Here is a 17,529-nt window from a genome sequence, read left to right as displayed (position 1 = left end):
TTAATGTTCTCCCCAGAGTAATTTATAGCTCACAGGTAGAATTTGGTGGGTCAGTTACATTTTTCTGTTGTGAGATTCTCGGTGAAATATGCATTACATGTGTATATTTTAGGCACCAATTTTCTTCATCAGCGTAGATATGATTTTTTGGTTGGAATCAATAGTTCCATCAGTACAGGCATACGTTGTTTTATTGTGCTTTGCTTTACTGCACTTTGGAGATACTGCGTTTTTTACAGATTGAAGGTTTGTGGCGACCCCATGTCAAGCAAGTGTGTTGGCACCATTTTTCTGACAGCATTTGCTCACTTCATGTCTCTGTGTCACGTTTTGGTAACTCTCACAATATTTCAGACATTTTCATTATTGTATTTGTTATGATGATCTGTGATTAGTGATCTGCGATGTTACTATGAAGACTCACTGAAGGCTCAGATGATGGTTAGCATTTTTTAGCAATAAATTATTTTTTAATTAAAATACGTACATTGTTTTTTTAGACGTAATGCTATTGCATATTTAATAGACTACAGTGTAGTGTAAATATAAATTTATATGCACCGGGAAACCAAAAAATTCATGGGACTTGCTTTGCTGCGATACTTGCTTTATAGCAGTGATCTGGAACAGAAACCACAGTATCTCCAAGGTATGCCTGTACCAGCCAGAGTTTTGGCAATGACCTTCTTCCCCCTGGCCTGATTCTTACTAATAGAAAATTTAAACAAGTGTTTCCTTCAAAAGAAAGACCTGAAAACACATTTCGGGTGAAAAGTATGGGCTGTGATAAACTTTACTTTGGGTGATAATTTTTGTCCCTTTTACGGCACCACAGATTCCATTACAGATAATGAACTAGCTAAAGTTTTAGTTTTTAAAATTTTTAAATTAGTTTTTAAAAATATTCAATTGCTTCCACTTTCCTCTTTAATTATTTACAGGACATTGTTTATATCTTATATGTGTTCAGTTTGATTTTTTTCATTTTGGCATTTTTTTTCATTGTCCGATGAATTGAAAGATAGTATCTGGGGAGATGCCAGAGAGAGACTTCTGCCTCCTGTTAGCTCTGTCACCTCAAACTCCCGCCCTTCATCGATAAAAATGAGGACTATATTGTGTACCTGCTAGGATTTATCTGAAGATAATATAGGTAAAGCGTATTTTAATTTCTTTTTCTTTTATTTATTCATATTCTCTTTTGATCTTAAAAAGACTGAAGGAGCTTCCAGGTACAGGTGGCACAGTGCCTGGGCCATGTGGTAGGAAGCGTTCTCTAGGTGTTTAGGTACTGTAAGTTAACACATGCTTACAGGAGTTGAGTGCTCAGCCCTCCTTACACATTAGTTGCCAGCCTTCCCACCCTGGCTCTGCTTGCATGATATATAAACCACTCGGTGCAGTGCCTGGGATGTAATAGAGAGTTAATAGATGGCAGGCATTATTATCATCATCTTATTTAATTCTCACGTACTGTCAGTGCTGTTACTACAGTTATGCTTATTTTGTACACAGGGAAACTGAGGCTCAGAGAGATTAAGTAACCTGCTTAAGGTCACACAGCTATTAAGAGGTGGAGCCGGGGCCCAAGATGAGTTTGTCAAAATCCTAAACCTGAGCCGTTAACGTCTAAGCTACACTTTAGTGTCTTAGGAGTGATTTTGAATTTTCTTAGCTTATTGAGAAATTAATTAAGATATGCTTTTTATTATGTATTCGGAGTACTTGTTTAGAATAAAATGTAGATTTCAATGTTTTTAAAGTGAAGGAACTCTGAAACTGATCAAGTTGGATTGTGAATATACCTAGAATACTGAAAAATCTGTAAATATTCAGTAAGTACCTCTGCAAATACAGTGGAAGGCTGATTGAAGGCTTAGAAATCTATGAAAATTATTTTTAATGCCTTTTAATTATGTTTAAAAAGGTAATTAAAATTTTAATTTTACCTAATTAACCATAAATTTACAAATTATGAGATTAATTTATAAAAAACAAATTCACTTTTGAGCTCATTTGACTTAACATTTGTTAAAATTAACTTCACCTTAAAAAATATCCCTTAATCAGATTTTCCTTTGTAGTTGTTTAATTCCCATCTAGCATTGTAAGATTAGCCAATTTTCTGCATTTTAGACATTAAAGATATAAAACTTGATAGTAATCAATCATGAAATAGTTATTAAGCTTTTAATACATGCTTAGCACCAAGCAAAATGCAATGAGATAGAAGGAAGCATATGGTACACATTCTCCAGCACTTTGAAATCTACTGAACTATACAAGATGGTACATAATTGAGTGCTGAATTTTGCAAATCAAACTAAGAATTCTGCATGTAGTTTAAAAATGACACGACCCTCACAACTCCCGTGGAAGAAAAGTAAAGTATCCATCATGTCATGAAAGATCATAAAATTGGTCCCTGATTTTATTGTATCAGATGGAGACTTTAAAATGTGTGACATAAAGAGCAGAATAACATCAATCAGTAATAAACATGCCTGTAGATTTTAGGCTTCCGTTAAACATAATCGGACAAGGTAAGCTGCTTTAAGGCTAAATACTGTTCTCTTTTTGCTTCCTCTTCTGCCCCTGGATTATTCTTAGCCCTCTGGTCTATTGTGATTCGCCAAGAATTCTCTTGTACTGCTACTATTGCTCATTAATCCACGTTTGGAACCCCTTTCATCCTCTTCTCGATTTCTCCTTTCTTGCCTTTTTGCCTCATTTCATTATTTGCCAACATAGTGAAACAGCTTCATTAAGATGAAGACATTTAGAGGGACTAATTTAACTTTCTGCCTATGATGGCCACTGACTAAGTCACTTGCCACTTAATGGAAGACCCAAGTTTTGTCTTTAAGCTGACTGAAAATATCCACTGAATTCCTGGCCTTGAGATTCCTTTCCTATTCACTTGCTCATGATTTTTCTTTAACAGGAGACCAGAGGTGATAATTTTATAGCTAATGCTGAAGCATAGGGAAGAAAAGGCATTTTTAGTGGGGACAGAGCAGGAGTTTCTAAGAGCAGCTTATATGAGGCTCAGTGAATACTTTTTGAGTTAATGTTAATATATACCAGCACTGCGATGGACTGAATGTTTGTATCCTCCCAAAGTTCATATGTTTTAACCTAATCCCCAATGTGATGATATTAGGAGGTGGGGCCTTTGGGAGGTAAGTTGGTCATGAGGGTAGAGCACTCATAAATGGGATTCGTGCCCTCATAGAAGAGACCCCAGAGAGCTCCCTCATCCCTTGCTCCACGCGAGGTTACAGTGAGAAGATGGCCATCTGTGAACCAGGAAGCAGGCTCTCACCAGACACCGAATCTGCTTGCACCTTGATCTTTGATTTTTCAGCCTCTAGAACTGTGAGAAATAAATTTTTGTTGTTTATAAGCCACCCAGTCAATGGCTTTTTTGTTATATCAACCCCAATGGACTAAGATAAGCACTATGGCTAGCAATTTCTTTCTAAATCTCATCTAGATCTGTGTTTCTTAGCTTAATCTCCCAGCTCTTCCCCCTTCTTCAGCCAAATGGAGCCATTTTCAGTCCCTGAATATGGGGTTCCTCTCTTACCTCTGGGTCTGGGCCACACTCCTGTTGTCTGCTTCTACTCCCCTTCTTTCTCTCTCCCCTGCTCCCTCCCTTCTTCCCTTTCTTTTTTTATTTTTTTTTTGTGGTACGCGGGCCTCCCACTGCCATGGCCTCTCCCGTTGCGGAGCACAGGCTCCGGACGCGCAGGCTCAGCGGCCATGGCTCACGGGCCCAGCCGCTCCGTGGCATGTGGGATCTTCCCGGACCGGGGCACGAACCCGTGACCCCTGCATCGGCAGGCGGACTCCCAACCACTGCGCCACCAGGGAAGCCCTAGGACTGTTCTTTTTGATGTTCTATGACAGACACTGGGTAACCCTTTCAAGTCAAGCAAAACTAATACGATGATGATAATGCTGGGCATTTGCACAATACCTTATACCTTCTAAGGTTCTTCCCTGTGATTTATCTCATTCAGTCCCTACAGCCTTATTAGTTAAGAATTTATCAGAATCGCTAATTAGAAATGAGGAAACTTTGGCTCAGAGAAGCTAGGAGGCCTGTGAGGAGACTGGTAAGTGACAGGGATGGGATGTGAAATCTAGGCTCTTGTCCGCTAAAGCAACGCTTTTTCCCTGATACAATCCCCTATTTTTATAAACTCGTAAATCTTGTGTCACAAATAGAAAGAACCAGAGTGTAGAAGTAAATGAGGAGAAATTCACGCGTTAACAATTCTGGGAAACTCGCTGTACATGTGTATACGTTGTAGGCATGTTAGGGGTTGTGTATTAATCAGAATTCTTTTGGTTATTGAAAGGAGAGATATTAGCTCACTTAACTGGTAAGCCTGGTGGTTCTGGCTTTAGGAAGAGTTAGATCCAGGTGCTCGAATGATGTTGTCAGGAGTCTCTCATGATCTCTTGCTTTGCTTGCCTGCGTGTTGGCTTCATCCTCATTGGGTAGTGGCCAAATTATGGCCAGCAGCTTCAGTTTTACAGCTTGCTAAACTAGCCAGACCATGGAGAAAGAGCACCCCTTTCCCAAGAGTTCCTACCAAAGTCCTAGATCTGGGGCTCTTGGACACACACCAGATTCAGTGTGTGGGCCGATTCCAGGGTCCAGGGTGCAGTGCTCTCACTGGCTGGATGGGGTCATGTTGTGAGGGCAGAGGAAACACATGAGACTGAAGGGAGGAATCCTCTTACCTCCCTCTGACCTTTGAGCTCTTTTTATTTTTATATCCACTTGTCTCTCAGAATCAGACTATGCATACCTGGCAAACCATCAGATATAACATTTAAAATTAGACCTAAGTAGAGAGATAGGATGTAAGTGGCTGGGAGTACAGAAAAGAAAGGGACTGACTAAGAGCTCCAAGGCTCCCTGTGTGCAGGAAAGATTTACTGGGTGGATTGGTGCTTGAGTTGATGCTAAGAGTATAGGAGGCTTGGTTGTGGATCACCCCATTAAAAAAGGATTAAACATCTTCTAAAACTCGGCAATCCAGTTATGGAAGTGATTGTATACTCTTCAAAACTAGTCATTTAATGTGGCAAGCCCAAATCAGATGATTCTTATGTGTCTTGTGAATGTGGAAAGGACACTTAAATGGTAATTAACTCAAAAGTTACGATTCCAAAATTTACTGTATTTTTCTTTTCAGTTCTTTCTTTGGAAATTGCCATTAAAAAAAAACCCCAGGCTAATCACAAAAAGAATATGTGGTTGTGTCTTCTCTGAAATTGGTGTTAGGGATGTTAGAACTTGGCTTATAGATTTTTCTTCTTATTTCTTCATTCCTGTTGCTACTATAACCTTGCCATCTTTCTTACTTTTATTATTCTCTGCACCTTAGTGCTTACTTCAAGCAAAGCTAAATGTCTTCCCTGCTTGGTTAGGCATAAAACACTGAGAATGTACTGGTGTGTATCTTCACACATGCTGGGAGATTGAGAGTTAGAAGGCTAATCTCATTCAGCATTTTCTGTAGAAGAAAAATAATGTGGTTTATTTGACCTTTTACTTATGGAAATAAAGTAAGGGTTTTAGTACTTTTATACATTTAAACGAAACGTGGAGGGAAAATTAGATATTCTTAGGCTAAAAGTGATGAGAGTATCTGTTTCTTTTTATTTATTGTCATCTGAGGTGTTTTTTTTTTTTAAGCTCTTCAGGTAAAAGGAAATCTTCCAGTAGCCTCACGGACAGTAATGCCTGAGAGAATTGAGTATTTAAATACAAACACGACTCAACAAGAACAGTCATTCCATGATCAGTTAAGGAGACTTTTCAAATTTATATAGAAAGTAGCATCTACAGAATCATTTTTATTAGCTACCCTAAATGTTAATTATTAATTTAAGTTTTAATTTGAAGCTGATAATTATGAATGTGAAAATGGGGATTATATGAGTTAGCAAAAATATGTTTCCATATGTCTTGATATCTAGCCTTTTAAAGAAGTAAGACCAGTCCAAGTGATGTAACCATCTCAGTCATTAACAAGCAGGATATTTAACTGCTGTGACAGTTATTGTCATTATGCTAATAATAGGAGGTGGGGCCCTAGTAAGATTAAGCACTAGCTATTCCAATCCCCTGAGGAAACTGTAAAATTCAGCCTCACTGGGTTGTAATTAGAAAAGAAATATGTTTAAATACTGAAAAAAACTTAGGTACCTCACACAGTATGCCAAGGGCATGCGCTTGAAGCCTTTTAATCTCTAGGTGTGGCCTGTTCTATAAATATTTTCGTAAGCATTTACATAGTCAACGTTTGGCAGTACAACATTGTGTAATCATATCCATATGCTTTGCCTTATGAAACAGAATGAAAACTTTGTTAGGACTGGGCTGCTATTGCTGTTGTATGTCTCCCTCCTCCATAGTGCTGTCCAGGCTCAAAATAATGCTTTGTCACTGACAAGACAAGCCATGGGAGCAAATTTAACTTTCTTTTTCTACGTTTTTGTCAGTTTCAGTATAACTATTAATGATGATAATAATAACTATTATGGAGTACTTGCTTGCTTCTTGTGGGCTAGGTATGTGAATTAAGACACTTGATCTTATCTTTCAGCCTACTAAATAGCATTATTTAAATACTATTATTGTTGTTATCATCACCATTTTACAGACGAGACCACCGAGGCACAGAGTGGTTGAGTAACTTGCCTAAGGTCACACAGTGGTTGCTGGAACACAAACCAAGCAGTCTAGCTATGCACTGCGCCACCTGCTAACAGAGCTGTTCCTGGAGACTCTGCTTCCAGTTTTAGCAGCTTATATGGCCCCCGTCCATCCTGAGTGGGATTTGTGATTCTTTTGCTTACTTTTCTTTTTCTTCCTTTCTTTCTTTCACTTCTATTTCTGTTAGGTCAAGTACAAAAGAGATTTTGAAGAAAGCAAAGGAAGGGGCTTCAGCATTGTTACAGACACTCCTGAACTACAGAGGCTGAAGAGGACTCAGGAACAAATCAGTAATGTAGGTGACCTTTTGTTCAGTGATGTAATACCCTAACTTGTATTTCTGGTGAGAAAGTGAAATTGGGCAACTTGGAAGTGTTCTTATTGCTATGGGATGCAAGCGGTACTCAGTATCCTCAGAAAATATGCCAAGTTAACCTTTTAAACTCCTTCCCTTTGATTTCATCACAGTTACCGAGAACCTAACACTTTAATAGCAGTGACTACAGGCATACCTTTTATCATGCTTTGCTTTATTACACTTCACAGATAATGTGTTTTTTTACAAACAGAAGGTTTGTGGCAACCCCGTATTGTCAGATTATGGTTAGCATTTTTTAGCAATAACGTATTTTTAAATTAAGGTAGGTACATTTTTTTAAACATAATGCTATCGCACACTTAATAGACGACAGTATAGTATAAACATAACTTTTATATGCACTGGGAAGCCAAAAAATTCATGGGACTTGCTTTATTGTGATATTTGTTTTATTGAGCTGTTTTGGAACTGAACATGCAATATCTCTGAGGTATGCCTGTATATTTCTGAATACACTTTTAATTTATTTATTAAACTGACTTATCTAGTAAATTATTTAGTAAATCAATTTAATTAGATAAATTAATTGTGTATTTAGAAATAATAATATTGCTATTAAAAGACATTATTGTAATTTAGCATCTTATTTCTTTTTGAATGATTCTCAGCTTTTGAATTTTTCCAAAATAGGACTTGTATAGGTAAATATTAAAGCCATCAGTTAATTGTTTGCACTGGGATAGTATACAATGTATACATATAAGGTTAGCTATCTGGAGAAATCTCATATTTGCTAATTGTGTATATTTAAGATTTCATATTTTAAATCAGATATTTGTTGAAATGGCATATTACATCTAATTTCTGAAATAAACATTTACCTATGAAGTTGCTTTGGATTTGAAAGCTGCGTCTTGTTCAGTAATAGTGTTTTCTTGAAAAAGAAAAATTGAGACTAACAGAAGTTCAAAACATATTAGGGACCAAAATTGTTAACTGAGTACTTATTAAAAGTGGTAATTATGTTTCTTCTAAAGTATTATATGAAGTGCGTCAAAATGAATTTTTTTCCAGAAAAAAATTAACTCAGTGTTAGGTATTCAAGAGGAAATATGAATGAAAATCAACAACTGTGTACGTGATATAAAAGTATGAGCAAATATGCAAGATGCATACCATTTTTCACGAGAAGTCTATTTTGTGTGTCACTTGTACAATCACCAAAATTTGTGTGTCGAGATGTTTTAAGTTACGTAGCATTAATTTCTAGGAAATTTTTAATTAGCAGATTGTTTTAAACTCACTGGTATTTGGCCATCATAATAATATACATATATATAGTAACAATTTGCAGATAGAATCATAGGCTATAATCTGAGAAAGAATTTTATGTGTCAGAAGTTCAAAAACAGAATTATTCAGTATTTAAAAAATTTATTTAGGGAGTGAGAGGAGGCAGAGCAGAGACTTTGTTTTGCCGTATTCCCTAAGGTTTATCCATTGTTTGCTCTTTAAATGGACATTTTATTTCAGTAAGGACTTTTTTGTTTGAAGAGAAAGGGTTGAATTTTAAGGATTCATGGCTTTTGTCCCTTAGTTTTTCTACCCCATCCTAACAACCCCACTAATCATTAATACTGAAGATTGAGTCCATCGTCTTTCTTCCCCTTCATTTCTTTCCTTAAATCAAAACCCTATTTTTGTTTTTTAAAATACAAATTAGAGATATGTCCCACTGGCACTTACATTCAGTAATGTTTCTTTTTTTGGATTACTTTTGGAGAAGCTTTTTTAAAAAATAAAAATAATGCTGCATAAAACAAAGTTACATCATAAATCTTCAACTATCACAAATTTATTTCAAAAAGAACTAAACATTTCTACTTAAGACATCTACATGACAGCTAACGTAAGGATTGCAGTTGATTCAAAGGTAAGCCTTTTAATTTATATTCAAATTAAGTCATTATTCATATTTAATAAGAAAAGAACTGATCATTTCACCAACCTTTATCATTAGCAGGAATATACATTTTATTCAATACCAGAGGCTGTTTGCAGATCCATTCTTAATTATGCAAAAAACCATTATAACCCAGGTACGTATAAATCTATATTTATCATATGCATAGCAGTATATGCAAAATACTATTTAGATTAAGCCTGTAATATAGACAGTGCTGATTTTTAGAAGTATTTAAATTAGATAACATCTTTAAAAAAAAATTTGTGCCACTTTCTTGATGTTAGCAGCCATAGATAGCAGTCTTATAAGTAGTTCTTTTAGCTGTGATGAGGCGTATTACTATTTGGATAGCAGTTAGAAAATACAGATGTCATAATATTACTGTTAGAGATTTATTCTTAACAGTTTTACTGAGAAATAATTGACATACATTACTGTGTAAGTTTAAGGTGTGCAGCGTGATGGTTTGATTTACATATATTGTGACGTGATTACCACAGTAGGTTTAGTTAACATCGTCATCTCAAGTAGATACAATAAAAAGAAAAGAAAAAAAAATTCTTTTTGTGATGAGAATTCTTAGGATCTACTCTCTTAACAAGTTTCCTGTATATCATAGAGCAGTTGTACGTATAATCATCATGTTGTACATTACATTCCTAATACTTATTTATCTTATAACTGGAAGTTTGTACCTTTTGACCACCTTCCTCCAGTTCTCCCTCTCTCCACCCCTCTGGTAACCACAAAACTGATCTTTTTTCCTATGAGTTTGGTATGTGTTTTGTTTCTTTGTTTTTTAGATTACACATATAAGTGAGATCATACAGTATTTGTCAATAAGTCTCTGACTTATTTCACTTAGCATAATGCCTTCAAGGTCCATCAATATAGTTGAAAGTGGTAGGATTTTCTTGTTTTTTATGGTTGAATAATATTCCAGTGTGTGTGTGTGTGTGTGTGTGTGTGTGTGTGTGTGTGTGTGTATACACATACATACATATATCTCAAAACTTCTTTATCTACTTATCCATTGATGGATACTTAGGTTGTTTCCATGTCTTCACTATTGTGAATGAGCATGGGAGTGCGGATATCTTTTTGAGATAGTATTTTTGTTTCCTTTGGATATATACCCAGAAGTGGAATTGTTGGATAATATGGTAGTTCTATTTTTAATTTTTTGAGGAACCTTTATACTGTTTTTCATAGTGGCTGCACCAATTTACGATCCTACCAACAGTGCACAAGGAGTTAGGGATTTACTCTTGAAGAAAGGAAGCTGTTAAATATTCTGAGCTCTGTTGAGTTTATTATTCATTTGTAAGGCTACAACTTCATGAATTTTCCTGTGACCTCACAGGTTTTCCATATTACTCAAGGATCTTTTTTCCATAAGAAACTTGAGTTAATCTGAAAAGTGGTACTCTGGGTAGTCTAGTTTTCTGCATTGCTTTCAGATAAACCCAAACACTGAAATTTATTGGCCAGATCCAGACAGATAATTTTTGACAGTGGCCTAGATTGTGTCTGTTTTGGGAGGAAGAAGGTCAGACTGAAGAGACACCAGCATCTTCCTGCTGGAGATGCTGGGAGGGAGTGGGCTTATCCTGAAAATCACAAGGGATATGAGATTTGAGCTCCAGGTTTAATGTGGGTTGATGTAGGTGGGTTAACTAAGTCAGGGTCTTTGCGATCTTTATTTTTCCATTTGCTTCATTTTTTTACTTGTTTTTAGTTTATCTTTGAATATTGTCTGGATCCTTCTAAGCTGCCTTTAATACCTTTTGGACTAAGGAAAATATAAAGACATAAAACAGTGGATTTAATGACAACTCCTAGGTGTTTTGGGTAATACGTTACAGATGAATGGGCATTTTTGATTGCTTGTGTCTGTGTCAGTGTTATGAAAATTTTCCAGACGCTCTCATATTCATTTGTCAAAGATTTGAAATCATTTGGAAATGCCTGCTCAGTCTGTTTATGTTACTGAGGTGTGGGATGAAATACGACTGTAAATTTGAAATTGTGTGTCATGAAAAGGGTGAGAGCAGGTTTAGCCTTAACTTCTTTCTTTTGGTGTCTATAATGCCAATACATTGAACCTGGAGATTTACTAAATGCTGCAGTTTAAAATCCTTCTGCTATATTACTCTCTTAGTATAGCTGCAGAAAGAATAAGAAAAGAGGCAGGATTTCACAATTTACAGAATGGTTGGAAAGAAAAAGAACTGGTTCCCAAAATAAAGAAAAAAAATTTCCATGAAATTCCAGAAGATGTCTGATTGCTTACCCCGCCTCCCTAGGTCATACATTCTAGGTCATAAATTCAGAAATGGCAGAAATGTCCTAGTACGCCCTCATTACTTAGTGATATTTTAGGAAAATGTTCTTAAGGGACAACGTACAAATGCGAATTGAGGAATTCCTGTGCATTTGAACATTAAAAAAAGCCTTTTCTCCGTTGTCCTTCTAGCTCTAGCTTGTGTGGGTAATTGTAAAGGCTGTCTCCAATTCATGCGGTTACCACCTTCAAGTTTATAATCAGTACATTCAGGGAATCTGCAGCAGGATAGCAAGGCAGAATCACCACCAGACATCTAAGGGACTCAGTCCAGCCTGAAGAAGATTATTGATGTGTTTCAGTTTGCCTGTTTACACACTAATATAAGCTGTATTTTCAATTAACTGAGACAGTCTGTGGATAAATTGTGAAATAAAATGATGAAGTTCAACCCCGAGAGACTTTGACAATCTTTGTGCTGTAGATAAAATCTAGATGTTTATTTTCTAATTTATTTCAGGTGGTGGAGAAATATTGTGTGAAGGGGAAGGGGGAAAAAAAAAAAAACCCAGATGACAAAATCTTGTATTTTACAGAGTGACTGAAATGGTAAGTATACCATTATGTGATTTGTTAAGATTTGTGCCTTGACTCACAGAGGAAATACTTCTGCGTATGTATATGTATGCATGCGTGTGTGCCTGTGTGTGTTGGCTTCAGTGGGAATCTCTAGAACTCCCTTTCCTTAGATCACTGGCCCACAGACAATACAGACCATAGTGTTTTCATCTGCTCTGTATTCTGTCCCTTACCCTGTAAGTATCTATCCGTACGGTTATCTATCCTGTTTCCCAAATACCTCTTTTCACTGCCATTTTCACAGTTAGCATACCCAGAAATGCTTGCTTGCTTTATAGGAAAAGTTCAGGTTGAAGCCTTTTTTCTTTCTTTCTTTTTTTTTAACATGATAGAAAAGAGTCTCTCTGTAATTTGATATTGAAATGTAATTATTTTTAGCTTTTTTGAGACAGGTACATAATTTTTCATTGACTTCTTAGAATGCAAAATAAATTATGTGCCCATTAATGAGCTCACATGGATACTGCTGATTTAGTTCCCTGAGATTTTGTGAGTTAGCTTCAAAAATATTAGATTATTGGAGGTAAACACGGCCTAATAACTGAATAGCAGTGTCTATGGACTATTAAAAGATTTGATTCAAAGTTATGTTGAGTGTAAGGGTGAGCATGAGGGTAGGGTTGATTATCTGGGGATCTGGTCTCTGTTTGTAATTTAAATAAATCATTTTGACAGAGACTGACTGTGGCCATGTTCAAGCTGCTGATGGTGTGAAATTGAGTTGTATGGTGGACAGAAGACAAGCAGTCAGGAGAAATCCCCAAAGGCAAAATTTGTTATGTAATTGGGTCAACTCATGCATGAAAAATGCATGCTAATTGTAAACTGGTAGCAAAATTATAGTATATGAGGCAATTAGGTCTTATATGAACCCGAACAACTGACATAGAGTTTTTCTTTCTTTTTTTTTTTAATATTGAGCAAACGTAAGATTTTTCTTTTAAAGGTGGGAAAGGTAAACACCATTCCATATTGAAATAGATTGTTAATTTTGTTCCTCATACAAGAAGCGTGACTGTTTTATAACTAATGAAAAACTGATATGGAATCTTCTGATTTTGAGTAGTGAAATCTAGTACACCAAGTAGTTTGAAAGGAGAATGGTTATTCCTGTTATAACGGACAGTTTGTTATAACTCATAACTGGGCTGGTTAACTCAGTTAACTGGTTAACTCAGTTAACTCATAACTGGGCTGGTTAACATAGGTGATTAGTGATGAGGTCAGGGGTTTCAGTTTAAGCCCTTGAAATCTAGTATTCTCACAGAGTGAATTTATGTGTTACCTTAATGGCCCATGCTTTATCCCCATCTTATCTCAACCAGTGACTCCGATGCACTGCTGAGTAATAGGGTCTGCAGCATAATCTTTAGAGCGGAGATCGAATATGTCAATATTCGATAGGGCAATAACATGTACTTTCCTCATAATACCTACCACATGTATGGATGGTTTATTCGTTTCAAAACACTTGGACATACCCAGTCTAATTAAATCCTCTGAACAGCCTCTCCTTAGGGAAAGTATTTCTATGAGGAGTACTTATAAAAGTATTCATGAGAAAAATGTATGGAAAATTACCTCTTCATCCTTTCTCATCTAACTCCGTGGTTTCGCTTACACCTGGTTTTGCTTTATTTTTCCATCTAGGGCAGAACATCAGAGGTTGATCTCTTCTTTTTATCCTCAGTGTTTTAGCCACAGTCACTTAAAGAAACAAATACATCCCAGACCAGTAATTACTTGTGCGTGGCAAGTACAAGAGTTTTCATTGTAAAATGGCATTGTCTAAAGAGGAGGTTTGGGAAGGGCCCCCATAATAAAAGAATTAACACGTATGACTTCTTTTTGGAAACAGAGATTAAGGATTCAGCAAACAATTTCTGAAGGTCCTTCTTTTGTGAAATCCCTTTCCCCCCGCCCATTCCTTTCTTTTCAATCCTGCTGTGTTCAGGCCCTTATCCTGCCTAAGTTATTATAGGGGTCTCCTAATTGGCCCTATCTCCTTTCAAGCTCTCTAAGCTCCTTCCATTGTATCTTAAACACTGTCACCAGAGGACTCAAAATATCTTTTTCATCATGACCCTAATTATAACCAGCTAAAAAACTTCCCTTGGACCTCCCCTTTGAGTAGGATAAAGTCTAATCTCCTAAACTCCTTAATTTCTGACTCTAAGGACCCTCTACAATCTGCTCCTAAATTATTTTTTCACCTTATCTTTCACTGTCCTTCAACACTATTCTTCCATTTCTTTTAGGCCTGGCTATTTACTCTGTTCTGGGCTTTTCATGAGTCTTTCCTCTGGTTTGGAACAATTTCACACTATCTGTTAATTACATTCCCACCCCCTTATCCCAGGCACACATTCAGACCCCAGGAGTAGCGATCTTTCTAATCTCTGAATCATGACAGTACTTTGACAATAGCACTGTTACCTGTAGCACCGACTTCACACATTGCATTCCACGTTTTGGTTTTAATTAACATTTCAGGTGGTATGTGTTTTACCTCTCTAACTTTGTGAAGATGAAGATTATCCATGTCTTCTTCAATTTATGTTTTGTATCGCCAAGAATGATGCTTTGCCCTTTACCTTTCTTGTCACATCCTTAATTTAGCCCTCCCTATCCCTTGCTTGGGTTGTGGGAATGGTCTTCTGACTGTTCTCACCTGTCATTCTACTGCCTCTGCTCCCTCGTAAGCTGTTCTCCTTGTGGTTTCTTTCAAGCTTCTTAAAGTGCACATCTGATCTTGTCACTCTCTTCCTTAAAATCTATCAATGTCTCCCCTTCGGGTTAAAGTGTAAAACCTTTAGCGTGGAATGAGGCTGTCCCTGGTTTAGTGCCAGCTGAGATCTCCAGCCTGGGGTCCCTCTTGGACCCTGAGCCCGATCCACTTCAAACGTCTGTCTGGAAGGCTGATTGTACCCGCTCCCTAGCCATACTCAGCTCAGAGGTTGTCTTTTCTCCCATGACCTCGCTCTTCCTCTCGCCTCCCTGGCATTGTGGTTCTAGAGTTGCATTATGAACTATCTTCCTCCTGGACTGAACTCTATGAAGACTGGGCTGTGTCTTTTTCTCTTTAGCCCCAGGGCCTAGCATGGAGCCAAGTTTGATAAACAAATGAATTGACTTCTTGTGCCAACAGATCTTCCCTTGGCTTCTCACTCTGCCCAAGGCTGCGGGCTCTGGGATGGCTTACCCAGGACTACCACTGATTAACATACCCATTTTGAGACTTTGAGGAGTGACTCCTTCTAGCATTGTGTGAGTTTCATCTTATAATAGAGATTATTACAGGAGTTCTAACCTTTCTATGTTGATTGTAATCAAACATCTCTTTTAAGATCTGTGTAGATATCACATGGATTTTCTTCCTTAAAACTCCCAGATCTTTCCTCCATTCCATCATTTTCTAGCACAAAGTAGTTACCTAAATATACTTGTTCAGTAAAGGACTGAATTCCTTTAAGGGTGTCGTTTTCTCCATTTCTTCTTCTTCTTTTTTTTTTTTTTCTTTTACTAAAGAGTCTGCCTTTCCATCTGAAACCACACAACTCAGACAGATTGGGACTTGCACTGACAGGCCAGGACTTGAACTCAGCCAAAACCCAGATTGGGACTTGAACCCACTGTCTTTTAATTGAGATCACACACCTGGTCTCAGGACGTAATGAAGCTCTGATTCTTTATGTCTCATTGCAGAAAGAATTCAGTGAGAGGCAAAGTGATAGGTAAGAAGTGGATTTATTTAGAGAGATATACATTCCATAGACAGAATGTGGTCCGTCTCAAAAGGCTAGAGTGACCTTGGGAGAAACACACTCCACAGACAGTGTGGGCCATCTCAGAAGCCAAGAGGCCCTGAAAAATGGGGTGGTTAGTTTTTATCGGCTGGGTCATTTCGTAGGCTAACAGGTGGGAGGATTATTCCAACTGTTTGGGGGAATGGGCAGACATTTCCAGGAATTGGTTCACTGCCTACTTTTTGGCCTTTTATGGTCAGCCTCAGAACCGTCATGGTGCTGGTGGGTGTGTCATTTAGCATATGCTAATGTATTACAATGAGTGTATAATGAGGCTCAAGGTCCACTGGAAGTTGAATCTTCCACCATCTTGGACCTAGTTGGTTCTAACCAGTTTTTGTCCTGTCCAATGGCTCTATCGTTCTTTTAAAGGTTGTGCCCTGCCCCCTTCCCTCCTGTTCACATCTACTTCTCAGTCTAGGCAAATTAAACTTTTCCTAGGATATGTGCCACCGTCGGGTAGGGAAGTAATCTGTCCTTTCAACACAAAATTGCTAATGCCTAGAATAGTGCTTGACACATAGCAGGTGCTCCATAAATGTGTGTTGAATAAATGAATATAATAATATTTAAAATATTGACTCATTTTGCACATTCTTTCTCTTTAAACTGCTCTTTGAAAGAGCATTCTTAGCTTTTAAGATTGCTTTGATTTGGTTATTTTTTTTCCTTTTCTGCTGCTTGATAAACACCTATTTTTCACTTTCTCCTATTTTTACTTAAATATTCAGTGACTTCTGTAGTTTTCTCCAAAGATTATAGTAGTATTCTCTAAGTAAAGCAGGACTGTTTGGTTTCTAACGTGGCACTGAAGAATTTCATCATATTAGAAATGCAAGGACTGCCCCTGTTTTAAAATGTCGTAGCCAGGGAATTCTTTTTGATGAGCAAGTACCTGAAAAAAATAGGGCTTACAGTAGTCTGCTTGGGCAGACAGAACGAAAAATATCGTGGGCTGTGTGGCTTAAACAGCAGACATTTATTTACTCACAGTTCTAGAGGCTGGAAGTTCCAGGTCAAGGTCCATCCGGGTTGGGCTCTGGTGAGAGCTCTCTTCCTCATTTGCTGATGGCTGCTTTCCTTTCCTCAGTGCCTGTGCACGAGAGAAGGAGACTTCTGGTGTCTCTTCCTCTTCTTGTAAGGACATAAGTTGAGTTGGATCAGGACGCCACCCATGTGACCTCATTTAACCTTAATTACTTTCTTAAAGGTCCCCATCTCAAATACAGTCACATTGGGGATTAGGGCTTTTAAGATATGAATTTGGGGGTGGGGCACAATTCAGTCCATAACAGGGCATTATGAGAAATGATCTACATAAATCACAGGATAATTTTGAGATAAGTAACATATGTTTTAGATATGCTTAGACACATAAGCTACTATCATAAGCCATTGTCTTTAGTGGAGGTAGATGGTATCACCTGTTGCTATTCCAGGAAAACGTGCACATTCAGTTTTTAAATTTTTTCCTATTTTCAAACCGAACGATCTTTTAAAAAATGTCTGGTTCCTCTTTCCAATCCTTAATTAAGGATTAGGGCCAATTGGCCCTTTCAGGCCTCTTTTTACTTGTGGTTTTCATCGAGGGTCATTTATGGAAACAAAGGTAACTCACAGGTGTAATTATATTTTTAAGTTCTCCAGGCCTCAGTTGCTCAGAATATAGATTTCACGTGTCCTGTGCTGGCAGCTTGACCTGGGTGGATATGAAGAAAAAAGAGGGCAGAGGTGTGACAATAGAAAAGAAATATTCCCATGCCACAGGGCAAGTCT

General features: G+C 37.4%; 1 protein-coding gene across 2 annotated transcripts in view; it reads left to right on the top strand.

Annotated features, from left to right (window-relative positions):
* The window catches only part of NEBL (nebulette), a gene marked incomplete at its 5' end in the record, with an annotated part of 331,363 nt that overhangs the window by 166,092 nt on the left and 147,742 nt on the right, over positions 1–17,529 (top strand). For both annotated transcript variants that reach the window (XM_082854898.1, XM_082854897.1), the window contains one exon: positions 6,927–7,034. In XM_082854898.1, coding sequence (XP_082711024.1) covers positions 6,927–7,034 — 108 coding nt within the window. The remainder of the gene's footprint in view (positions 1–6,926; positions 7,035–17,529) is intronic.

This window comes from Leucopleurus acutus (genome assembly GCF_964270905.1).
Source record: "Leucopleurus acutus genome assembly, chromosome: 1".
NCBI classification, from domain to species: Eukaryota; Metazoa; Chordata; class Mammalia; order Artiodactyla; family Delphinidae; genus Leucopleurus; species Leucopleurus acutus.
Note: the sequence above shows the minus strand (reverse complement) of the source record. Positions and strands in the feature narration are given on the sequence as shown.